General features: G+C 28.1%; 2 protein-coding genes across 5 annotated transcripts; one reads left to right on the top strand and one right to left on the bottom strand.

Annotated features, from left to right (window-relative positions):
• On the top strand, window positions 1–5,775 carry LOC145181324 (uncharacterized). Its single transcript, XM_090071676.1, has 2 exons — window positions 1–2,354; window positions 4,711–5,775. Exons 1-2 carry the CDS (start codon window positions 459–461, stop codon window positions 4,999–5,001), a joined length of 2,187 nt encoding a protein of 728 aa, XP_089927802.1. The 5' UTR covers window positions 1–458; the 3' UTR covers window positions 5,002–5,775.
• A 3,288-nt stretch (window positions 5,776–9,063) lies between these two features.
• Window positions 9,064–26,692, bottom strand: LOC145181325 (uncharacterized). Of its 4 annotated transcripts, XM_090071284.1 has the most exons (16): window positions 25,981–26,682; window positions 24,469–24,699; window positions 23,414–23,646; window positions 23,005–23,262; window positions 22,467–22,821; window positions 21,819–21,958; window positions 20,870–21,315; window positions 18,141–18,393; window positions 17,694–17,818; window positions 17,382–17,490; window positions 15,321–15,451; window positions 14,768–14,894; window positions 14,590–14,663; window positions 12,551–12,722; window positions 12,253–12,343; window positions 10,391–12,118 (listed from the first exon to the last, which is right to left on the bottom strand). In XM_090071284.1, exons 1-15 carry the CDS (start codon window positions 26,528–26,530, stop codon window positions 12,284–12,286), a joined length of 3,264 nt encoding a protein of 1,087 aa, XP_089927410.1. In that variant the 5' UTR covers window positions 26,531–26,682; the 3' UTR covers window positions 10,391–12,118; window positions 12,253–12,283. The 4 variants fall into 4 exon arrangements, with proteins under 4 accessions (XP_089927408.1, XP_089927409.1, XP_089927411.1 ...); XM_090071282.1 differs by lacking the exon at window positions 12,253–12,343 and having other exon boundaries at window positions 9,064–12,118; window positions 25,981–26,692; XM_090071283.1 differs by lacking the exons at window positions 12,253–12,343; window positions 20,870–21,315; window positions 21,819–21,958; ... (3 more) ...; window positions 24,469–24,699; window positions 25,981–26,682 and adding an exon at window positions 18,647–18,778 and having other exon boundaries at window positions 9,064–12,118.
• Between the last annotated feature and the right edge of the window lie 767 nt (window positions 26,693–27,459).

The raw sequence follows: 27,459 nt of genomic DNA, 5'->3' as shown, positions 1-27,459 counted from the left end.
GAAATGTCGGTTTTGACAAACTCGCTGTTTTAAACGAAAAAAAAAAAATTGCACTTAACACTGTGTAGGTACTTAAGTCTTAAAAATCTACCTATTTATTAAATCTTTTTAGTTCATATGCAGTATTTTTTTCTGTGCATAACTTTTTTTTTAGTTTTTTTTTTTTTTAATTATTTGTTAATTTAAAAGCTATGAATCAAAGATAAGTCTGTCATTATACCGTTAATTGATATAAACGTTTCGTACCACGTAACATTATTTCACTGAATCTAGTTTCATTTATAATAACAAGTGTATATCCAATTTTATCTTAACACTATTTGTTTTTTAAATCTTTTTAAAGCAAAAATTTTTAAAACAGTATATCACTGTGAAACTACAATGGTTAATGATACCAAAAGTATAAGGGAAAAAGTGAATAAAATTACTTAGATACTTTCCAAAATTATTTAAATGCCATGGGATCATTTATGTATCAGAGATCTTCTCCAAGGTGGAAAGAATCATTGAATAATAGCTTCACTAATGAGAATGGTCGCTTACTTCAGCAAAATAAGTTGCAAAAACAAACTTCTTTGAGTACTCTATCTAGAGAATACGGTGGTGCAATAATATCACGAGATTTAGCTAAAGAAGATATACTTATAAACACTCAATTAAAAAATGAAAGTGTTTCAGAAACAACAAATTTACCAGATGTTAAATCATTATGGGGAGTTCAGTTAAGACATGTCATAACAAAAGATAATCAAGCGTTATCTTCTAACTCTAATGAAGTTGAATCATCATTTGATTTTGGAATTTCAAAGTTAAAGAGATCTGAAAATGTTGTATGTTCTGTTGACTCTGTAATAAAACGAGACTCCTTTGTCAAAAAATCAGATTTCAGCCATTCATTAGATCATTTATGTAATGAGTTAAGTGAGGTGAATAAAAACAACATAAAGAACAATAACAAAAAAATCTTGGAGTTTTCTTCTGAAACTGTGAAGCCAGAAAAAAAATTAAACAAAATCAGAAGTAGAAGTCTTTTAATGCGAAAAATAAGTAACCAGATGTTTTATCAACCAGTAGATGCTGAGCAAAAGCCAGTTTTAAATCTTGAAGAGCTATTAAAAAAAGATGAGCAAAAGCTCAGAGAAGATGTTTACGAAGGAAAAACATTGAACGATTCTAAGAGTATATCTACAGAGGAAATGATGGTAAACATACCAACCATTAATGACAACACAATATCCTCTCCGTTAACAAAAGAAATTATTCATATAGAGAATAAAAGTGGTGTTTTAGAAAATAAAATGACAAACAGTAAATTTGAAAATTCAAAAAAAAAAGATACAGTTTTAAATTCACAAAATTATAATGCTTCACCAAAAGATAACACTAGTATACAAACCAAGCAATCAGGTGTGAAAATTCTAGGGGAAGTTATTATGCAGAATGCATCAAGTAATAGCCCACATCTTCAAACTGAGTATTTCTTCCATGTTAATACTAATAACTCAAAAAGTACTGAAAATGCAACACAAGAGTTAAAAAATGGCACTGTATTCAATAAACTTGGACAAGTTATCATAAATGACTTTGTTAGTACAGAAAAAAATATATCTCTTTTAAGTGATAAGGCAAAAAAGGCAAGTCAATTCCAACAAAAAAATGGAGGTGCCCTTACTTCTAATGATAATGTGGTTGAATCAATCAATGATGATTACAAACTTACTGATAGTATTAACTTAAACAACCCTGATATTTCTGGTTCTGGGATTTACAAAAAACAGGATCATACCGTAAATGAGATACTTCCAACAGATGATAATACAGACTTGCAAAATATTAGTCTTAATGATAACAATAATAATGATGTTGTATTCACTCAGTTTAGTTCCTATTCCTCACTCAAAATATTAGACTCAAAAGTTTCAAAATCACTAGAAGCAAATTTAGTTAAAGGAAAAACTACTAATTTGGTCATAGATCATGATAATAATATATTTGAAAAAGAAAATCCATTAAATCATGTTTCTCCTATTCATAACAAAAACTTATCACAAAGACCTTTTTTGGCTTTCAATCTAAATCAAGATAATCGTCGTGTCAGCAAGTTGACAATTATTCCAGGGGCTGACAGAGATGTTCAACTAGAATACGGCAAATACCAAGTTGGTTTTAAAAGACCAAATGTTGACACAAATTTACAGAACAACTATAAAGTATTAGTATTTGCTTCAAATAAATTGGATGGAATTGATGAGTTTAGTGATGCAGAGTTACTTGTTCCAGAAGTACTTTACAATGGTCCAGTGGAACAGATTAAATCTATTTTGTTAACTAATAATTCATCTGTTCAAAAAACTGTAAGTTGCTTTTTTTTTGTACTTTATAATTTTTTTTTTTAATTTAATAAGTTATAAATATATATATTTTTTGAATAGGACTATCTGATAGCAAGCATATAATATAAAATAATACAGCTATGTTATTAAGTTAAGCATCAGAGAAATTTTGTTTTTCATTTTTCATTTCAAGTTCAAATAATTCAAATAAGACTAAATATTTTTTAAATCTGAAAAATAATTTAGATAGTAGAAGGGAGATACTTAAAAAAGATACATATTTCACTTAGAAATTATATTAAGTACTATAAAATAATTATTATAATTACTGGAAAATTACAACTATTGCTATAAAAAAAAAAAATTATTGCTTACATATACATCAACTTCAAAATCAAAAAAAGTAATTAGAAAAGTCAAATTAATAACTAGTAAAACTTCTCTTTTTTATACATCCATGGGATTTGGTATCAATCAAGTTATGAACAATAATTTGAGGAATGTTTTTGAGAGGATGAGTTACGGTTTTAATTAAGACATTTTTTTTGAATAATTTCTGTCTTGCAAGTCATTGGTCTAAACAAGACCACAAATTTTCAATGCAGTTAAGATTTGTGTTGATTTTTTAAAATTTAAATCAATCTTGGATGATTATTGCTCAATGACATGAGGTGTTATCTTGCTAAGTGTGAAGTAATTGTTGTCTGCAGACATTGAGGAAGTTCTTAAATGTCCTCTTCAATCTACAGATCTTAATCCTATTGAACATCTATGGGATCATTTGGATTAAAAGTCTCAACACCAAAAAATTATGAATCTAAATGATCTTAAGTTGACTATGGCCAACAAGAGAAATACACAGCGTACTAAAATTAATGTTTTCATTTGAGTTAACATGAATATTTTTTGTTTTTCATGTTAAATTTGTTAAACAATATTCATGAATTGACATTTGTCCAAATGTAAATATAATCAATGTAATATTTAACAAGTGGCAGAAAATGTTTATTAGTGTCTGTGTATATAATAATTACCTAACATATAAAATATGTGTTGAATTTGATGCATAATGAATGTGTAATTAATGTTACATTAATAATGTAAGGCATACATTTATTTATCAATAATGTCTATTCATTTAAACACTCCCATTTTAATATACAACATGCATGAACATGTGTATATATAGTTTTTTTCTTATGGAAAGATTATGGTACTATGTCAAAAAATTTTTTTTACATGTCTATAGTTTTATCATATATATACACACACACAATACATATGAGTAAAGGTATACCTTTACTCATATGTATTGCTGGAATATTATATATGTTTAAACAGAACATGTTTGAAAACTTAACACATACTGTTTAACACCATACAAGCAATTTTGTTTAATCTAAAAATGAACATTTTGTATCTGTAGGTAGAGAGTTTTTTTTTAAGTGACAATCTTTTTTACCTATCAGTAGTTGTTACCTGCCCCGGGGTACAAAAGTCTACCCTATTCTACTTTTTTATTTTTTAAGTCTGCAAATGGAGATTTTCTGCATATTTTTTAAGTCTGCATGCAAGTTTTCTTGTTTTTGAATCTAAACAAAATGGAGATGCACTAATTTAGCTGATCAGATGAATAATATTCCCTCTTATTAAGCAAAACTATATGCAGTATAACCGCACTGTGGACAAGTATTTTAAATATAAAGAATTTTGGGTCAACTTAAAATATTCAAAAATGTTTTTAATTTTTTTTTTAATTTTTTATCTCTGATAGAAAAAACACTAGTTTATTAAAAATATTTTAAAAAAAATTATTTTACCTTTAAAAAACAACAAAGAAGTTTACCATATATACCATATATTCACCATATATATACATGTATGTATGTATATATGTATGTATATGTGTATGTATGTATGTATGTATGTATGTATGTATGTATGTATGTATGTATGTATGTATGTATGTATGTATGTATGTATGTATGTATGTATGTATGTATTATGTATGTATGTATGTATGTATGTATGTATGTATGTATGTATGTATGTATGTATGTATGTATGTATGTATGTATTATGTATGTATGTATGTATGTATGTATGTATGTATGTATGTATGTATGTATGTATGTATGTATGTATGTATGTATGTATGTATGTATTATGTATGTATGTATGTATGTATGTATGTATGTATGTATGTATGTATGTATGTATGTATGCATGTATGCATGTATGTATGTATGTATGTATGTATGTATGTATGTATGTATGTATGTATGTATGTAAAGATTTTTTATTAATTCTCTATTATTGTATTTTTTTAATTTGATGGTAGTTTTCTTAAAACTTTATAATGGCTTTTTTCTTTCAGAAAAAAGTGGTTTTTGCAGTTAAGAATCTGGAAACTATACATTCTTATCCTTCAGAAAGCTCTTATATGTCAGAGGAAGCTTCTTTATCGTTTGATGGAAGTTTGGCTTCTTACCAAACAAATTCTCCTAATTTTGATCTTGAAGCTGTTGTCCAGCATGAACGTGAGCGCTTACAGCAAAGTAATTACAAAAATAATGAGCATGAGGATTTATCTCTAAGCAATAGCACAGAAGGGGATCATTTTAATGCCTTTTCAACTCAAGAAGATAGTTCAGTAATGTTGTTTTGAAAGATACTCCATTAAGTTAATAAAAGAATGATCGTCAAATTGTTTTAAGCTTCACACGTGTTGCTGGTTATCAAGCTGGTTGAGTTTAAAACAAAAGGATTTGGTGCATTCAACATTCAACACATAACAATTTTGTAGGGAGGTTTATTTTTATGTTTTATTTTTGTAACAAATTTTATTATTCATATTATACTAAATGTCTCGTTTTGTGTGTTCTACTTATTTCTCGAAAGATGTTCATTTTTATGAATTTTTTATTTTGCTTCTTTAAAAACTGTTTTTTGTTTGTTTGTTTTTTTTTAAGTTGTAATTTGTCTGAGTTTCAATGAAATCTAAAATCGTTTTATTTATTTTTTTTTTTAATGGTAAATTAATGCCAAAGCTATAAATTTTTCATAAAATTCTAATATTTACATGAATATTTCTTTAATTATATTTTTCAATGAAATTATATTTGTATATACTTCTACCGCCATTCATTGGACCATAATCTGTATTTCTAAATTTCTGGAAATCTGTAAATTTTTTTGTAATGATATTAATACGTTCTGTAAAATATACACCAAAAAAAAAAAATTATTAAACGATTTTATTTTTAAGTGATATAAAATTTGGTGTGAATAAAAACAAATTTATTGTTTGTTAACTTTTTGTATGCTCGTTTAATTTGTTCAGCCCAAACCAAGCTTTTTAATGTTATGTAAAAGTGTTGTCTTTTTTAAATTTGTTAGTGTAAAATGCGCTGATACCAAGATGAATTAAAAGTTTATTGAATATTTTTGTTCGTGTTCCTTTTTTTTTTGCTATATGAATTTGCATTTACTAATATAAGAATAAATTTATGGTAATCTTTGGCAAATAAATATATCTTTGGCAAAATTAAAATGAAGTTTTCTTAAGCTTTAGATTCTAGTTTTGAAAAACTTTAATTTTTTAAAAATTCCCTCGTAAATTTGTCAAAAATTACCATGTTTTTTTTATGTTTGTAAATGCAACTATTTTTTTTTTGTAGTTCAGTAATTAATGCTGGCAATATAAAAGCATTCAATTACGATAGGCTAATTTCCAAATGAAAATTAGCTTCTGCGTTTTTACATAATGAAAAAATGTTTTTATAAAATCATTACGCACAAAACAATTTGCAGCTTGTTTTCTATTGTTATGGGACTAAAAAAAAAACTGTAAATCTAGCGTATGATACGCACCTTATCACAAAAAGTATACAAAAGAAAACAATGTCAATGAAACAAAGTGAAAATGTTTCTTTTAATTACGTATTCTCATTTCATACGTGAAATATTGCGAAGTTTTTATCGTCGGTCGTCGCTGGATTCGTTCTCAAACATTCTAAATTAACAGTAAGTATAAAATGGAATGTAATGCTGCGGTATATATCGTCGATGAGATATCTAACTATATAAATACGTAAAGCTCCATTCGAATTGCGGGCACGTCGAATAAAGGCATTAATTTTCTACAATTTATTGAATGAAATAAAGTGAGTTATTAGAAAACATCGACTTTCGTGTTTTACACCTTGGTTAACAACTGACGTATAAGGCTAAATCGATTCATAAAATTTTTCTCTGAAAATCTTGGAAACCTTTGAACATCTTGTCTTAGAACCTTGATGCGAAAAATGTTTACATTCTATAATATTTTTCTAGAACTGGCGCAGATTCTTTTAGAAAACTGCTCTATTGAAGTTCTTTTTTATTATATTTCGGTTGAACATTTACCTTTTTTAAAACATGTTTAAGCAATCTTGTTTTGTTTTTTTTCATTTCCGATTTAAAATTCGTTTTTATCGAATAATATTGGTTCAGTGTTCTTTGCTTTGCAAATGGACAAAGTATACACAGTCATATATTTTTAAACAGTATATAACTAACAAAAAACTAATTATTAGAGACGATCAAGTCAAAAGGAAATCAGTTAAGAATAGGATTATCCACCCAATGTATAGACCATAGATTGGAAAAAATCTATTGCTGACAATTAGGTTAGTAATTGTTCTTAACAAACAGTTGGTCATCAGATTACTCTATAATTTTAATTTACTGACTTACCGCTTCATTATGCTGATTTTTGATAGATATTAAAAGTAAACGTTAGCAAAATGATAAACATTGAATCCATAGTATTGACTCATATCATACCAATATAGTCAATAATTATTTTATCAAGGAACCTGTATTACAAATCAAGTTACGTACGTGTTGAGGGATATTTGTGAGTCACCAAGAAATGTCGTAGTTTACGAATCCGGATTTTATAAAAATTGTGCGCTCATTTTTTGCGATATATGTCTATACCTTACGGACAGTTTTTGCGGATGGAAAAAACCAACTTTGCTATGAGTATTTGTCCGTAAATTAGAGTCTTTTGACAACTATGCATTTTATGTGCTGATCAGTTTTTTCAGCTTCAAGACCAAAAAAAAGCTGAAATTATTTACAACTTTTGATTTTACTTTTTATTAATGTTACATTATATGTGAACTTGAGTTTAAGTTTACTAATTTTAAAGAATGCTTAAAATCTTTTTTTTTTTTGAATTCCAATTAACAACTAAGATTTTAAATATATGTTTTAGCCTTAAATTACATAGTGTGTCTTTAAATTAACATCTTACATAGTTGCTGTTTACAAAAGTTTAACTAAATGTAGTTACTTAAAAAATCATTAAAAAAATATTTGTGCTTAGATAAATATTAAATACTTTTATGGGCTTATGTAAATCAAAACTTAATCACACTCCTATAGAGTTTCAAACCTATCATCCAGTGATTTTAGATGATAGTTATTTGTGTACAGACTGTGATGAAGAGTTAAATCCAGATATTGTAGACAGTAATGATTTACATACTAATACTGATGAAGAGTTTATTTCAAATGAAACAGAGGAAGTTTGGGATGATCAGTCTGATAATAATGAAAATAGTAAGAAGAAAAAAAAGGATTTTAGCTCATTTGAAATAAAAAAATTAGCTAAAAACTACTGAAGTCAGCTTTAGTAAAGAAGAAAAGAATACAGATGAAATTCAGAAAAAATACCTTCCCTATCAGGGTGATAATGAAATAGACAATGCGTTATCATTGTCTATTTGACAATGATGCCAAATTGTTGACATGATATGCATGAAATAGACTATGATGATCTTTGTCATGTACTACTTTGATATGAAAAGAAACTTGATGCTTAAAAAAAACAAGTTTATCAATTGAGATCATTCAAGTTAAAAGTAGTTAACATTCTAATTAAAGCTGATAAAATTGTGGTGAAAAACAAGAGGTCGTTTATCTCAAACAAATAAAAAAAGAAAGTTCCTGTTGCATTTGTCTCTAAATTTTTAACAACTAACTTTGGGATTGTTTTTGGTAAAAGGAAAAAAAAAAAAAGGCAAAGTAAAAATATAATTGCATCCTAAGAAATCTTTTTTAGAACTTTATAAAAACTGTGCATCTTTTCGCCTATCATTTATTTTAGCGGGAAAATGGGAGCATTGATTTGTTTATTACAGCAGTTTACGAAATGTCTGTAACTACGATGGTTTATTCGTAGTTACGAAAATTTTATAACCGAGTTTTTGTACGGAAATTATTCGTGCTACGAATATTTTCATCGTTTATAACATTGTATGAACATTTGTCGGTGACACGAGCAATTGTCCGCGCTACGAATATTTTGTCCATATTTTGATTTTAATAACACAGAACAACCTTGGATTATTTCTCTTAATAAATCTCTTAATGAACTCATAATGGATCCTGTTTTCTTGACAAGAAAGTAATAAAAAAAGAAACACAATTAAAAAGAGGTGCATTAAATATTTCAGGATAGATCATTTTTTAAAGCCACAGTGTAGTGTACATAAAACTTTATACTATGAAAGAGAAAATTTATTAAAATAATCGACACCCAAAGTTATAATCGACACCCTTTTTTATATATTGGTTCTTTTTTTTTTTTTTTTTAATTTCCTTATTAATTAGCTCAAAATGAACAAAGCAGCCGTACTGAGCACTTAACATTGCAAAAAAAAAAAAAAAAAACTACAACAACACAGTGGAAAACTCCATTCGAAACTAAAAATTTAAATAAATATAAATAAGAAATTAAAAAATTTGAAGTACAAATTCATCACAAATATAAAAATTAATTTATGATTAAATTTTTGTACAGAAATATAGAAAACCATTCCAAAAATAAATTTATATAAATAACAACCCTTTTATTTGCTTAAATTTTAGTAGTACGGAAGTTACGGACCATTCGCTTCATTGAACACTAGTAAATTTAGGACGCATTCACGGTTGCCTACCTAAAACCATTAGAGCTTAAATAAAGCGCAAAGCTCAGTATCTTTCGTTTTATTTATAAAAATGATGAAAAGATATAAAAATGACAGTCGGAGGTATTAAAAACGAAATTTACGAATAATTTATAAATATATGAAGTATGAGCGTTAGAAAACTCTATGTATAAATTAATAAACTCTGCGATAGACTCAAAACTCCATTTCGCTGGATTTTACAATTTCAACCAAAACATCTTTTTGAATGAATTCTTTATGAATTAAAACTTGATCTGCAAATCGAGTGTTTGTATTGTTGTCGATCATTTCATTATTTATTTCATCGCTGCTTTCTTTCAATAACATTCTCGTAAATTTTAAATCATAATCGTCGGTACCCGAATAGGTATCGATCTTCTTCTTTTTTTTAAACAGACCTTTCTTCTTTTTGGAAACTTCATCAGTTTCAAATTCATCTTCAATCGATTTATCTGTAAGAGGAGACGACTTTGAGCTGGTTTTAGATCGTGGTAAAAACTCCAGACTTTTTGGAGGAAGTACTTTGCTCGTTTCGTCTGTTTTCTGCTTTTTCTTTTCGGATTTTTCTTTTCCTTTCCAGCTAAAAGGGAATCGTTTTTTCTTCTTCTTTTCATGTGACGTCTCGAAGTTGTGTAATTCATTTGATAAGTCGATTGAACTTGACGACATTTGTTTAGAAGTTTCTTCTAACATCTCAACTAAATCATCGTCATGCGAGCTGGCGTCGGTGACGTTGTTGTTTGTTACTTCGCCATCAAAAGAATAGTTACTGTTGCTCGCACTTAAGGTATTGACGTAATGTCCATCTTTATTGTCTGCATTACTTGTTTGTTTTTGAAACCGAATCTTAAAATCATTAGAAGCACCGATAGATAAGTCTACTGAAGTAGTAAGCGGGTTATGGAGCCCAGTATTCTTACGTTCTTCTGAATCTAATGATTCTTTAAAAACAGTAGCTTTATCTGAGCTAGTGTCTCTTGCCTGAGACATGTCGACATAATTCTCACCAATACTTTTAGCTTTTTCAGATTGGTTTTCACTGTTTGTTCTCTGTTTATTTTTCTTTTTAAAGCCTAATCGCATTTTCTTTTCATTTTTCTTTTTTTCTAATAACACGGATTTTCGATTGATTATATTACCAAGTATAACGCTAACGTCCGAATCTGAAGGAGCGAGATGCGTATTTGTTAGTTCGCCTGATTTATTTTGCTCATTTAAATCTTCTGCGCCAATTAGTACTGTTTTTTGCTTGGAGATATTTTCAACATCTTTTTTATGTGGCAAATCGTGAAAGGGAACGTCTGTGTTTAATTCGAGAGAGGTTGAATTCTTATTTTTGTTACGGCGCGAAAACAGACTTTTCTTTTTTTTTTTATTGGTAGAATCGATTTCGATTTTATCTTCAGAGAAATCTAATTTTGCATCTGCAAATTCAATAACAGAGTCTTGAGAGGACTTCTTGTGAGAATTATTGGAACTTTCCACTATTGAATCTTTTTTATGCTTAGATAAAGAGAATTTGTTCTTCTTAGTCGTTTCGACATCTTTTAGAGGTTCTACGCGCAATTCAGTTTTCAATTCTCTTTGTTCTGCAAATTTAGTTGCATCGTTTTCTTTTCTGTCTTTCAAAGATATCACGTGATCTTCATTTAGATTTTTTTTCATTGGTTTCCCTAAACCAAGCGACTTTAATTCTTCCTCTTGAAAACTTCTTAGTGATAGTCTATCTTCATTGCTGGTGTGCTTTCCACCTTCAAATAATGCGCGAGCACCAGAAACGATGCCAGCGAGAGGTACTTCTTCATTAATGCTCTTTTTAAGCGAGTTTAAGGATTGCGACTTTGGTTGATTAAAACCATTCAAATTCAAAGTTGATCGTGGACGTTCAGGTCTCTCAATGGTGACTTTATTTTTAAATTCGTTGGCGATTTGTTGGTCAAATAAAAACTTATTCTGAGCGACAATACTTTTTGAACGATCATCAGTGTTAAGAGAGTTTTGCAGTGACGACTTTCTAGAGAGGTTTGGGGACGACTTTCTAGAGGGGTTTGGGGACGATTTTTTAGAGAGGTTTATCGAAGGAGATGTCTTTTCGCTCTCTGTAATAGAACTTTTTCTCAAAATTACCGAACTCGAATTAGAACGCAAATCATTAATTGTATCATTGTTTTGGTTACTAAGTTCCTCATTTGACAATTTTTGATCATTTTGGTTTCTTCTATCCAATTCGGAATTATGACTGAGCTTAGGTTCAATTTCAGACACGTGATCACTGAGTTGAAAACTATCATTACTAACTTGATCAGGATCATTTAACTCGCTTTTTATATTTCTTTTTAACCCTTTATTCGCACGAAAAACCTTTTTTCGCGGAGCCTTTTTAAAGTTTCCTCTTGAAATAATAACTGGCACAGAATAGGCTGAATTTGGGTCTTGTTCAGCAGAGGGAATAGCTGCGAGAACCGAATTATCTGCGTTTTCATCTAAAGAGACCGATTTTACAGGAACTAAGCTGTCTGTGCATTTATCTGAGAAAAGCATGTTTGTAGGAGCCGAACAATTTACATTTTCTTTAGCAGATTCCCCAAAGTGCAAATTATGCATTAGTGAATCATTCTCTTTAGGACTCAACTTGTCTTTAAAAGTAGAAGCGATGGTATCTTCTTGAGTAGGCTTCACTTTACTTAAAACATCCTCACCGACAAAATCCACGACAATATATTCTTCTTCTCCTAGTATGTGAGGAACAGATTTCAAACGTTTCAATCGAGGCTTTCCCAACTAAAAAAAGAAGAGAGACTTTTAGATTTGTGAGATAATCAAAATCTTCTTTTGCACAAATAATGTGGTTATTAAAGGTTAGATATAAAAATACACTATTAACTGTAACTTTAACTTATCTTATTTTATCTTACATTTATTTGTTTAATTTTTAATGAGGAATATTTATTTTTCTCTCTTTTTGTTAGCGCGTAATTCTTGAATAAGTATTTGAAGTGCAGATACCTAATGAAAAAAAGTTTGACACTTTTAATGAGTTTAGTTTAAATGTAAAAGATGAAGGTTTTAAAACACTTAAACCAATAAAAATTTGGCAAAGCTTAAAAAAAGGTTAAAAGTGTTTATGTTACAAGCCATTAAAAATTTTATAGTGTTTAATTACAAAAAAAAAAATTATAATCAACTAAAACGTTAAAATATAAAAAAAAAAACCTCTTCATCGCTTCCTATTGCAGAATCCACATCTTCGGAATACACGTGAGTTTCGACAACATCTTCGACAACAGCTGTTTCGACGTTGGAATGAGCTCGTCTAACTGATGAAGGTTTTTTTTGAAAATCTTGAACTGACCCAGAGTAAGCAACTTGAGCCCGCTTCTTTTTTCTTAAAAAAAAATATATATATATTTTGCTGAGAGAGCGAGCTGGTTGTAACTTTAAAAACCTAAGTTTTATTTTCATAAAAACTTTGCAGTCAAAAAATTTTAGAAGTTATATCGAGGTCTTTAGTTATTTTTAAATTATCTTTTAAAATATTTTCTTCAACTCAACTGCAAAAAGATGTTTCAATTTGAAGGTTTGTTAATGTGACATTAATCGTTCTGATTGTATAATTCCGAAAGTGGCTTGTAACGCCGTGGTTTTAAACAAATACTAAAATATTGAAAATTGTAATACTAAAACACAAAAACAAAAAACAAAAAAAAAAACGTATGTATTTACGAATCTACACTTGTACCAAACATTGCACCAAATAAAGTTTGCAAAAACTCCATCCTTCAATGTTTACGTTTGCAGAGAAATAAAACATTTTAAAATAACTTTTAGACACCTTAAGTCACTGAGAAAAAATTGACACTTTGTTTATACACCAAAAATTTATCGTTGTAAATCTCGATTATCGCAAAAAGAAATATTAGATCGGTTAAATGATTTCAACATGGCTGTTGAAAGAAATATTATCTTTGAAAATAAAAAATAGTAAACTTACCAGGCGTTTAATTTTGTACTAAAAGTTCTTCAAATTTAATTCTTTTATTTAAATAAACCCGATTATGGGTTGTTACGTAAACTTTTTAACTTAACATAAAGATATTTTCTACTTTTTTTTTTCTCGCAAATAAACCATGCGCAGAAATAAATTTTTCATTAGACAAAAAAACCTTGCCTAAAAATGTACTAAATATTCTAATTCTGCTTTCTAACACTATTTACGATGAAACAAGATACTTGAACACGACACCTAAAAACTAAGACACGCCTAAGGCAATAATGATACAAGAAAAAGTTTTGGATTTGGCATTAATCAGGTGAGCACTTTCACGCGGGAAAAAAATTGTTTTCTTAAAGGAAAGACAAAATATTTCATTTGCTAGTAATACAACTGCAATTTTAGGACTGGCTAATAGAAAGTATTGCAAGAAGCTTCATTAATCAGCATTGCGGAAGTAATATCTAAAGATGAAAAGCCTTCTTTAAAAAACTCTTTATACTATGATTGTCTAAATGTAAACACAATTAAATCTTGTTTGTTGCTAGGACTAATTAAACTACTATATGAGAGTCTTACCCCATGTGTTACACATCATTTTTATTACACCAATCTTAAGCATATAAACTTCTACCTCCAATTTTAATAAAATTTTGTCATCCTTAATTCAATATAAGTCAAAAAACAATTGACTAACATCTAATCATATTTTTAAAATACTTTTTATAATTAAACAAATTAAAGATAGTAACAAATTTGCAGAGGAAGTAGTGAACTACACACACACGCGCGCACGCACGCACGCACACACACGCACACACACATATAGCTATTTCAAGTTGTATTATTTTCAAATACAAAATCTCATGCTCGTATAAGAGTGCTCAATATTTTGTATAAATAGAGCAATATATATATATATATATATATATATATATATATATATATATATATATATATATATATATATATATTGCTCTATTTATACAAAATATTGTGTGTGTGTGTGTATATATATATATATATACACACACACACACACACACACACACACACACACACACACACACACACACACACACACACACACACACACACACACACACACACACACACACACACACACACACACACACACACACACACACACACACATATAAAACAAAGAAACAACAACTATGTATGGTACTTACTTTGTTATATATATATATACTTTAAATTTATACTTATACTAATATTTATATTTATATTTAACACTTACTTGAAAATCTCTTCAATGACTTTTAGAATTTGTAATACAGAGGTACTTTTTGACAACAGAATATAATTGCCACACTAAAAAAAAAAAAAAAAAAAGAGAGGTAAGCTCACATAGGAACTTTGTTTTTTTAATGTGAGCATAGTTGATTTTTTAATAATCTAACAGAGTAGACATTTACCTTTACCCAACCTAAAAGTTGCAAGAAAGATTCCGCTCCATTCAAAAGCCACACATATCTCTCAAATATTATTCCTTTAGTATACACACGATAGTATTTGTCTTCACTAGGAAACATTTGAATTCGCCTAAAAATTATGTTGAGAAAACAATAAAAAACAATCATTTTACTTTTTTTAATGCAAAATAATTATCATTTTTTAAAGGAGCCATGTACTTTTGTAGAAAGAGGCATTTAGATGCTAGTAGAGGAAGGCAATAATTGTAGTGAAATACTTAGACCATATTAGGAGGTAATTTTTATTCAGAGTTTAAGACAGCGTTCAATTAGAATTCCTAAATATACTTTTATTTCTGTAAATACATAAAAAAAAATTAGTTTAAATCCTACATATTTAGAAGATGACAAAATTTGCATCAGAGAGATTCAGCAAGAACAAAAAACGTGACTAAAAGGACAGTGAGCAGTCTTACCTTTTAAAAAAAAGAACAACATAGAAACAAAAAAACTATTTTAAATAAGCTTTAAATAAAAGAGTTTTAATATTATTTACTTGTGAATATTATAAAGTACTTGTAGCAATAGAAGGGAAGTCAGCGGAGTTTGAGAGTTACAGAGCTCTTCTAATGCAGATAACATTCGTAATGGACTTTCAAGATCAAGAATTGATTCATGAGATGATTTCTGAAGAGAAAAATATTTATAAAATAATTTTAAAAAACACATTTTTTAAGTCATTTTTAAATAAAGAAGTTCTTTCTTCATACATAGTTTCTCATCATCTTGCTTCTTGTTTCTATATTTCACACCACCTGAGTCTTGTTATGTTTTTTTTTTTCGTGCTTCATGGATGGCTATTACAACACTCCGCACCTTTTTTGAACTTTTGAACAACACTCCACACCTTTTTTGAACTTTATTATGTTAATAAAAATCTAATTACATATACATGTATATTTAAGAAGAATGTATTTGTAACTACTATATTTATAACTAGAGTTTTTTTATTACTTACTTAAAATATTTTTTGCTATTATTTTTTTTTTTTTTTCAGGTTTAATCTTTCATTTCATTTAATAGGTATATTTTACTTTCTGATTCCAAAAAAAAATCAAAAGTTTGACAAAATGAGCAAACTCTATAAACCAACATATGAATTTAAATTTACCAAATGAATATATCAAATGGTAATACATGACTCTCATTAAATATCAAATTAAAGGAAGAGATATCATTAAAAGTAAAAGATGACATAAAATATTACAAAAATTATCTTTATCTCTTAACAAAGATATAAAGTAAATCATTAGTTAGATGAAAAAAACATGTATTTAGAACTGTCTAGAATGTACAACTATAATTTTGTTAAGAAACTAGGTTCACATAAATATACATTTCACAAATACACTTTATAGAATTCAAATTATAAAATTTTTATAAGAAAACCGAAACACAAGACATTTTTTAGTTTTGCAGCAGCCATTATGATAGACAAATGCTGAGAAGTAAAAACGTTCAGTGCTGTTGATAAATTTACTTGAATTCTTTTGTGCAAAAACAAAAGACATTCCTATGATCCTTAAAAAAATCCTTTGAAATGAACAAATCTTAGCTAAGCTCATAAATACAAGTAATAATTAAAGTACTTTATCACAAACAACTCATTTATAAAAACATCAAAAGATGCATTTAGTAAAGACCTATTTTTTTAAACTCTTCCCAACATTAACAACAAAATTTAACAGCGAGCAAGCTTTCAAACTTTGCTTTAAAATATAAAAAAGTTCATTGTGAAACTGAGTTGTTCAGAAATTCAGTTGATGAGTTTTTCTTAAATAAAAAAGGAAAATACTTCTATTTTTTTTTTAGAAATACTTATCAGAAGAAAACAATACAAAACTATGCTTAAAAAATATATTTAGAAGTTCTTTATAAGAATAGAAATGTTAATGACTATTTAATACTAAGAATATATTTCATAAGGATAATTTTGAATTTTTTTTAATCTAAAAATAGGGATAGGGAGAAGGGAGAGGGGAAAAAGAGTAGGTAAATTTTTTAAAGAAGTATGAAAAAAAAAACTGGAAAAAATGTTTAAAAATAAATAAGACCACATTAAAAAAAAAGATAAATAATTGATTAATTCAACTTAAGAATCAATATTTGATATATTTTTCTTGTTTTATTTTTATTTTTTTTATCTGAAATTTCATTTATAACAAAAGCCAACCCATTAAAACACAGTTGCTCCACTATTAAACTTGATGGCCTCAAGAGAAAAACTTTAAAAACTATTAGTCTTGTAAAAAATAGTGGAAAATAGTCCTAACAATTCAAAACAAAAGAATAAAAAAAAATTAAAAAATAATTCTACTTTTTTGTTAAAAAAAAAAAAAAAATTTACAAAAACATCTGTCAATCAAAATATCAAAAATTTCTCAGCTTTTAAAAAAAAATTTTAAAAAAGAAAACAACAAAAACTAAACAAGTATCACAGGTTACACAGTAAAGAATATTAGGAATGAATAATGAAGTGTGCAGCGATTAAAGAAGCTCCGATTAACATAACAAACGTTATGATAGCACATGCAAACTTGTTTAAGTAAGTCATCACCTTAGTTACCCGAGAACGTTTCTTTTCTTCCTTGCTGTTATCAAGCATAGCTTTTTCAACATCTATAACTTCTTTCACTTTAAAATCGTTCTCAAGCAAAGGTGCATCACTATAGAAAAAAGTCAAGATTTCAAAAAAAGAAAAGAAAACCATTAAAAGAAAACTGCTTACTAAATATATATCACCTTATTTGTTGAAATGATTATTTAATTGCTTGTCTATTCAAATATTTGCTTATAAAATTTCAATACAGTTGTGACTATCTACATATAACCATTGAAATAGAATGGTGATACTTAAAAGAACACTTACACTTGATCTGGAGAATTACTGCGATTTTTCTTTAAGAAGTCATAATAATCACTATTCAGTAAATCTTTTTCTGCAATTTGCTTGTACTTGGCAACTGCATTTTTCACACTAGTATTTCTGCTTATCTAATAAAGCAAATATAGGAGTTTTAAACTAAATTTAACTCAAATCTCAATGTGAGGAATTAGCAAATGTTAAATTTCATTAACCCTAACATTTGCAACAACAACAACAAACTATTTTACATAGAAAATTTTATAATAGAGCCCAAACTATTTTTATGTAGAATTGGTAATAGAATACATAGATCCCAATGTATTTTCATGTTAAAGTTGTAATAGAATACATAGAGCTCAATATAATTTCATGTAGAAGTAGTAATGTAAATCATTTAATTTTTACAGCAACTAAAATAGAAATGAAAACCAAAATTAAATATTTCTTTACCTGAATTAATTCTTTTTTATCATTAGAAACAGTGCTTGCATTTTCAATACTTTTCTTCAATTCCTTCACCTTTAATTCTGTAGTCTGTCTACGAGGTGCCTTGCTACAATCCAATAAAATTGGAACAGCCATTACTGTCATAGCAGCTGTTTCGATAGAGGAAGTAACTGAACAATGAATGCCCTCTGTAGTTTTGTTTTTCGTTAAGAAATCTTCTATCCATCTTTCAAAAAAGTTTTTTGGTAACACTGGTCTAGTAAAAAAAAAAATAAAAAAATTTGTAACTTTTTCTACATTTTCCTTTATTTTCAATTTTTTTAAGTTCACAAAAATAACATGTTCAGGGAGGTATCTTAAAGAAAAGGGGGGGGGGGGGGGAGGGAAAAGTTTTGAAATGATCCTTTTAGAAAAGACATGAGCTTTAAGAGATGTGATTAGATGTACATTAGTGGTAAGATCTTCTAAAAATTATACAAAAGACGGTAAGACCCCTAAGAGATACTTACCATCCTTTTGAAATGAATCTTGAAAATGAACACCCAGTCATAATCTCTAACTAACTACCCTCTTGAAAATTTTCTAAATCTCTAAAATAAGCTGTTTTCTGTAAAAAAAAAAAAAAAAAAAGAAAAGAAAAGAAAAGAAAAGAACTGACTTTTTGTTAACAACAAACACCAGCTCTGTATTAACAAACTGCACTTAAATGTAATTATCATTAATTTCTTATTCAAGAAGTAGGTTAATTAATTGCAAATTTAAGAGCTGCTAGTCAATGATAATTGCATATATAATATTTGTTGGGTATATGCATTACTTTAACTAGTCTCAAATGATATAAACTCAAAATCTCTTGTGTATATATACGAAAATAAGAACAAAAAGGAATGTACAGGAGACAAAAACTTGACATTTAATTTTCTTACAAATAATTGCTTTGATGTTGATTTTTATATGATAGGGTTTTTGGATTTTGCTGATTCTTTGATGAGATCTTTAGTTCTTAGTTCTGGTTTAAACCATATATTTTTCAATAACTACACAACTTGTCACTATTTATTACATGTATAGATTACAAGCGCATATTGTGATATTTGTATATACATTTACACACAGTGCATATGTATAAACCACATTTTATGCACAACATTATACCGCAAGATACATTTAAAGGTTTTTTAAATGTTAACAATAGTGATTTAAAAATAGTTGAATATGATGAGAATAGCTAGCATGTAAAACAAGCTGTTAAAAAATAGTTTAATTGTATGAGAAATAAGACCTAAGATGAATTAAAGACCCAACACTAAGTTAAAAAATAAAAGTTAATTAATAGAAAAAACACATTAAGTTGCAAGTAAAATTTATATCTTTGATAGTGATTTTAGACATTGTGATCTACAATCATACTGCTTTTGTCATAAAAAGGTTTTATGAAATAGAAAAAAATAACAGTTCAATAAAATTACTATAAACAATATCAAAGTATAAGGTTTAAAAATGTTGATAAATTGACCTAATGGATGTTGACATAAATGATTAAAAAAAAATAATGATAAAAATATTTGTCACCAATATTTCAATAAATATTCTTAAAAATCTTTAATTAAATCCTTTTAAATTTCAATTTATATTGAATATTGATCATGAAAAGCAAATCATAGACAAAAGTTAAACTATGGAGAAAGTGCTGCTCAAAAAAAGCATGTTAGCTTAAAAACTTGCAACAATATCTCAAAGGAAAAATAGACAAGATGGTAACAGTGATATTGTTGGACCATGATGGTAAGCTCTATTTACTTTACTTATGCAACAATGATCTGTGTCTTCTTATGCTTTGGCTGCGCCTTAAATGACTTTTTTTATCAATCTGTGAACTACATTCATCACTTTGACTTGATAATTTTGAGCGAGTAACCATACCTGGAATTGCAAGACGATTTTTGCTTCCCATGGGACAAAAACGATTTTGTTTTGGTTTCCGAGCCTTAACTCTTTGATTTAGAATACAACCATAATCTATTGTATCTACTTCAGAAATATCAACAGGAACCGAACCCAATGAAGTAACAGTTATACCTGGAATATTAGAAAGCAGAGCACAAGAAACTTTTGTTGAACATTTTTTCTCACTAATGGCAGAGCCTTCAGTGTTTGCTCTTAAGCGTAAAATAGAATGCGAATCATTGAAGTTTGAAGATTCTTCAACGCATGTAGATTTATTGGAAACTGTTGAATGAGATTCACTATAAGATCTTTTTTTAATATCTTTTGAAAACATATCATCCACAGTTCTTGTACTTTCTGCCAAAAGTTGGTGCTGAGATAATTCTTTGCTTGCTGCACTAATAGTCAATGCTTCATTAAAAGGGCAATTGTTCATACTTTGCAAAGAAACTTTAGAACCACGTTTAAATTTATTTACTGCAGATGTGACTGCTAAATCTTTTGAAACACTCTGGGATTTTTTTGATTTAATATGTGTTGTAGGAGCTTGCTGTTTGCGCTTGAAGCTTGATTTACGCTTTAAACTACTATTACGTACAATAGTTGATGCAGTGTCTATTGCTGATTTATGAAGCACTGACCTTTTATAAATTGTTTGCTGTTTACCCAAACTAACACCCTTATCATGGTTAGTAGCAGATAAGTTAGAGGAAGTTACATCATCTTTATTGATTTCAACAAAGTATAGGGGACTAACAGAAACAGAAGTAGAAAATCGTCCATACCTTGGCTGTTCTTTTGAAGTAACAGTTTCTGTGGTAGAATTTTTGTCTTTTGTGACACTTGCAAGAACTTGAGGTGTCTTTCCAGATAATGATGTTTGTTTTTCTACTACTTCTTCTTTCTTATTTAAATGATTAGGTAACAAATTTCCGGCTGTTTTGTTAGATTTATTATTTAAACCACCACCTTTTGCTCTAAAAACTTTATGCTTTGGTATTGACTCGTCTTTAGTTTTAAGTTTACCACTTGGTGAATGTCTTTTCAAAGAATTCAAGGGTTGTGGTTTTTCAAGAACAAACCCTTTTTTTTTAACAGGCGGTAATTCCTCTAAAACATCATTCTTAATTTCTTCAAAGTCATCCTCTGCCTCTTCATTACTTTCCTCTTCTGTTAACACTGATTTTGATTGCCTTAGCAATCTCTCTTTTGCACGTTCTTCAAGATTTTTCTAAATTATATTAACACTTTATTGTACTATATTATAATATTATACTATATTATATTAGAACTGTATTATCTTAGTTTTAAGTCTGGTATAGCAAACTTATGAGAATAAATACAATAAGATTAATTTTAATGAACAATCAATCAATAAAACTTGTCATATGTATTGGGGACATTTATGCAAATATGAAAGCCAATCTAAATTACTTTCAAATTAAATTTCATCAAAGGGCATTCAACAATGTTTTAGAGTCTTCTTTTAAAAACACTTTATGAAATTATTACATAATTATCATCTTGATATTCGATATTTTGAAATTGTTAAATAACTATAAGGTTAATGATTGTTTTCAAAATGAAAAATAATATATTATAATAAATTTTTTCCCACACAACATTTTAGTAAAAAAAATCTATTGCTGTAAGCTAATTTCATTTGACTAAATAAACAAATATGCATGCCAAACAAATCTCTAGCATTTAAATTAGATGAACGAATTTTCTTGCCTTATTATGATCCTCCCAGAAAGCCTTAGTGTTACCAACAAGTGCTTGATCTTTCAGTACTGCACGATCTGATTTTCGTTTATTTTTCGATTGTTTATTTAGGTGGATATGAGTGCTGAGCTTATGTGGTGATGTATTACCTAAATAAAAAAATTGTTACAATAAAAAAACCTTTATTACATTTATTAAAGGGTAGTATTTAGTGTTTTTTTTTTGTTGTTTTTTTTCAAACAGAAATTTTATTCTTTTTTGAATTAAGGACATTAAAGCAATAAACAACAAGGATTCAACTAGCTACATAATCTAATATTATCATTTAACTATTACCATATCAATTTTATTACCCAAACAAATTGCAGTTTTGGTTTTTATTTTCTCACTTTCATATTTTGAACTATTTATAAAATAATTTATGTGCTGCTTAGAAAGAAATTAATATGAGATGACTGCTAACTACATGAAAAACAAATGCCCTATTTAAAACTATTTGTAATTTTGAAAATATTGTCCAGCAGCACAGAATTTATCTAAAGTACTCAAGAGTTCAAAATCTTGCTAAAATGTTTTCATATTTGGAACGATATCTTTCTAACAGTCATGTTATGAGTGTTTAAGAACCACCCTCAAAAACATATAAAAAGTGCATACCACCAGATCGCCGTTTTCTAAGTGCTTTCTTGGGTGATCCTGGACTTTGGGGGCTAGATACAGTCATGTCAGCATTTTCAATATCATCAGTTTCATAAAGCTTTTTTAGGGTAGCCAGATTTGAAACTTTCTTAGCATCAAAAGCTGAATACCGTGTGAGTGGATTAATAGTAAAAGCATTATAGTTCTTTTGCAATTGATCATTAGTTATACCAGACAAAAGTTTAAAGACATTTTCCCGATCACGTAATATTGCAAGTGGTGGAACATTTTTGGAAAACTGCCGAACACTCCATGCAACATCAAGAGCACTAAGTACCCCTCTACCACAACCAGATCCTGTAGGCCAAAATGGCTGTAAAACACAAAGTTTTTAAATATATAAAAATAGTTTACATAATGTTTCTTGAAAGAACTTTTAAAAAAGAAAGGTTTAAAAGCTTTATACCAAGATTAGGAATGTTTTATATGTGTTTTTAAGTATGAGCTATTTAGCAACATTTTATCTATTATAAGGGTTTCTTAACAAAGCAAATACCTCCATTAGACTATCACCAACTAAAGCTAAAAGCAACTTTTGCTTTTTTCTTTCTATTATTCTTGCAGCATTAGCAGCTTTTTTAATAGATGTGAAGTCAAACAATGCAATATCAGGCTTCCCATTAGAAAGCATTTTGAATTCTAGATCTGGAAGTTGGTGATTTGTAGCAAAATTTACAGCACTCAATGTATATTCTATCAGCTTTTCTGAGTTAATGTTTGATGGATCCAACAACTTTCGGGGCTCACTAAAATCCTAAAATACAGGCATGTATTATAAATATTACATTATGATGTCAATAACAAAAAATTTATCTTTTTTAAAAAATAGAGGGCATTTTGATACAGTTCATAGACTGAATACAAAGGATAAAATATTTGTGTCAATAAAACCATTAAAAAAATACCTGAACAATAACACCGAGTTTTAGCAAGCTTGCTTTTAATGCTGTCATAACAAAGTAATGTGTTTCATTTTTATAGTATACAATATTTTCCAACTTAACACCATATTGCTCTTCCATATTTTTAAAGAAATTTGGATTGAACTGACAAGATACTCCACTGATTTCAGGTACTCGTGCTTCTTCTATTGTATTGTGATTAACAAAGTTGCAAGTTATACCAATTGCAAGGGCACCTTTAAGACAAATTTTAAAGATGTCAAAATTTAAACACGATTAAAAAATAAAACATTTTTAAAGTTTATTTTTAAACCATATGTTTTCAGATCAGATAATTTTAACTAAATTTTAGCTAAATTTCAGCTAAAAAACACATTTTGGAATTAAACTTACAAGAATTAAACAAATGAAACAAAATCTTGAAAAAAAAAACAAAAAAACAAATGAAACAAAAACTTGAAAATTTTAGAAGTAACTGATAAATATGAGTTTAAATGAAGTATAATAATTTGCAAAAATGAGTGATCTTTAATTACATAATTAAAAATTCTAGGATTTTAATATCAGCTGTGTTTTAGCTGCTTGTAATCTTACTAGTAGTTAAAACGCAGTATATTTTTTAAGCATAGTTTTGTATTGTTTTCTTCTGATAAGTATTTCTAAAAAAGCATAAAAATTTAAGCATAAAAATTTAATTTATTTGAAACTACTCACAAAAGATTAACGAACTTAAATTTTTACTTCACTTAGTACTTTATAATGTTCTTTTGATTATGAATTCAATTTGTGCTGAGGCTGGAAGAGTTTTTAGTCCAACTTGATTGTTTTTTAAAAAATTTAGAACTGGTTTAAGACTGTCATTTAGATCAGATTGTTTTCTTAAGAAGCCACTTTATGTAACATAAAAATATAAATAATGCAATTAAGATACATAAGTATTAGCAATATCCAAATAAATATAGAAAATAAATGTAAGAACAACTATGTGTGTGAAAATGAGTGGACAAAACTTATTCAAACATCTTGTCTTTAAATTAGACCTAAAATAATATACACACCTCTGAGTTCAATTTGTGGAAAACCTGGAAGCACGTTTTTTTTACCATCGGCACCAATACATACATTAAATACATACTTTGAAAGGATATGATTTTCAGGCTCAAATGATGCCTTCCAGCCTGATGTCTCATCGCCAGGCTCAATTAAATGTTTAAAATTTACACCAACATGGATTTCAGCACCAAGGACTAAGGCAACTTTCAAAAGAATGCATTGCAATGTTTTAATATCTAAAAAAGTAAAAATTGCAAACATAAAAACGACAAGTTAAATTCTACTTACATTAATACTTACTATTTGGCATTAGTGCATTTTTTTCAACTTTCTTCTCCACCTCTCTTTATTTCAGATTATGAATGATGGTTGTTTAAAATGAGGAAAACTGTTATCCATTTTACTTTTGGCAAATGCAAAGTATTAACTCTAACTTGAAAAATTCACCATCTTTAACACCATTGGTTTTGATATTTTAAAAAATACCATGCAAAATGAAATGGTTAACCTGGTTGCAGTGATTAAATGGTAATCAAATGAACATTTATCATAGTAAGAGTGAATGTAAACAAAGTTTAGATATAAAATTGAAAATTTAAAAAAACTGATCAATTTCTAAAGCATTTATAAGAGCTCAGGTTCTAACAAAACAAATTTGTTAAAAACTATTTTTTACTTCGTGTCTTTTTGATTCTAAACAATTATTGGGTTTGATTCCAATTCTCTGAACTAAATTGGACCAAGATTTACAAATAATTGGATGCGACTATTTATTGGTGCAGGATGATCTGGTGCAGAGAGCATAGTTTACTACTAAAAACAATGAATCCTTTTTTATGTGTCAGACCTTGAAAACAGTAAAATTAATTACTAGTTGTTGACCTTGATATTTGGGGACAGCTAAGCACAATAAAAAAGCTTAGAGGTTTTTTTTTTAAAATTCCTGTAGCAAACTGTGAAACAACAACTTTAAATCTAATCATGCACCAATGGTTCAATCCAGATTCAATTGTCTGGTGTGATATGTAGACTGCATATACAAACTTACCAGCACTCACATATTTACATGGCACAAAGAAACAGTCTCAACTACATTTACATTTAAACAGAAGAATTAAAAAATCATATTAGGGTTACGTGACAAGATTAAAGCAATCATGGGATTTACCAATTATGAGATGAATCCAGACTTTTTTCGTAATTTAAGAGAGTACAGTGTTTAGAGAACACCACTTCATTTATTTTTGGAGCAAAATTATTTTAACTTGTTTAAAATCTGTTTATAAATTTTTTCATTTCTTAACATTAGACAACTATCCTTTGTGTTTGTATAAATTTGTATAGTTTCAAGTATATGAATTTAATTACTTTAAAATATTTGTACTAAAACATATTAAAGTAATTAAACACATATACTATAGACTATATAAAAATTTATCTTTATTATATGTGTGTGTCTGTGTGTGTCTGTGTGTGTCTGTGTGTGTCTGTGTGCGTATATATTATTAGATACTTACTTATATGGTCTATGGATCCAGCCCCAAACTTTCCATAAAATTTTTTAGCACCAAGAGAACGAAAGTCTGTCAATAAGAAGGGCCATAAATGTAGCACATTATTTCTTGTAAACTCTGTCCTTTTATCTAATATCACTGTTTTACAACCTAATGCTAGCATTTCAATAGCTGTCCTAAGACCAATAGGACCAGCCCCAATAATGAGACACTTAACTGCTTTACCGACTTTTCCTTGCTCATACTCAGCTTGTTTAAGTTTAACATTTAATAGGTCCCAAAGTGATTGACATTTCCATGAGGTAAGTTTTGATTTAAGAGTGTCATAAAATTCTCTCCCATGCAAACTGCTATCAATATTCAATGTTTTCACTAACACTCTGAAATAGCCAATAATATCGCAACAATTTTCTGCTTCAGTAAAAATATTCCAAATTTCATCAGGTGGATGAAAGCTTGCTCTTCTGAAAGCCGCTGATTCTCTTTGATTTGGAGTTAAATCGATTTTAGATATTTCTTCTTCATCTTTAAGAATCTCTTTAGTTTTGGCCATAAACGCAAATATTTTAAATTCCAATTATTTATTAAAAATCAAAACAAAACTTAAAAAATAAATTAAAATAAAATAAAGCGTAACTGGTATTGTATATTTACAGAATTTTCGTTTAGACAGATCGGCGTGTTTTGTTTATGTTTGATACACTTAGTTCAGAGCGATTAATTTTTAATTTAAGCTGCCAAGTTTGTTCTTAACGCGCATCATCTTAAAACTATGGTTAATTAAATAAATTCAAAGATAGCAAAGGTGAACACGGATATTATCGTAATTAGGATTGCAACGTAGTATACCAAATATTAAAAGCCGATGTCTATTTATAAATAACTACCGGAACACAATAATTGTGTAAGGGACTTTCTTAAAAAAAACTATAGCGACTTTCCTTAAGAATACTAAAAAATTATACAGTTAAAGAACCCATTTCCAAAATACTTAAATATCCAATTTTAGGGATTTTATAAATTTAGTCTTTTCTCCATTCCAATGATAGCTCACGTTTTGGAAAAACTTAGTATCAATTTAGCTATAAGAACTATGGTATAAATAAGACTCAGGTGTTTATTGAAATGTAGTTAGATAAAATAGATGTTTATTTTTGTTTCTTTTATTTATTTTTGCTTCAAAATGCTTTATATTTAGTTATTGTTTAATGCCAAACCGCTTTATATCCATTTTTATGAAATAATACTTCCGCATCAAATATGTATGTTTATGTATTAAGAACAGCTAATATAACAACAAAAAAGACTTCCATATAAATTGTCGATTTCTGTATGTTTAGTGTGATTGTATTGTAAAGTTGTCCTTGAAACAATATAAAAAATGATGCAAGTCTTATGCTAGGTGTGACTGTAATATGAAGAATACAGCTAGCGGCTATGACTTTGTATTTATGAATTTATTCAGTAAAACTAAGTGTACAA

Source organism: Hydra viridissima, unplaced genomic scaffold (genome assembly GCF_058129835.1).
Source record: "Hydra viridissima isolate aposymbiotic clone 2 unplaced genomic scaffold, HvirCarnegie_v1 scaffold_14, whole genome shotgun sequence".
NCBI classification, from domain to species: Eukaryota; Metazoa; Cnidaria; class Hydrozoa; order Anthoathecata; family Hydridae; genus Hydra; species Hydra viridissima.
Note: the sequence above shows the minus strand (reverse complement) of the source record. Positions and strands in the feature narration are given on the sequence as shown.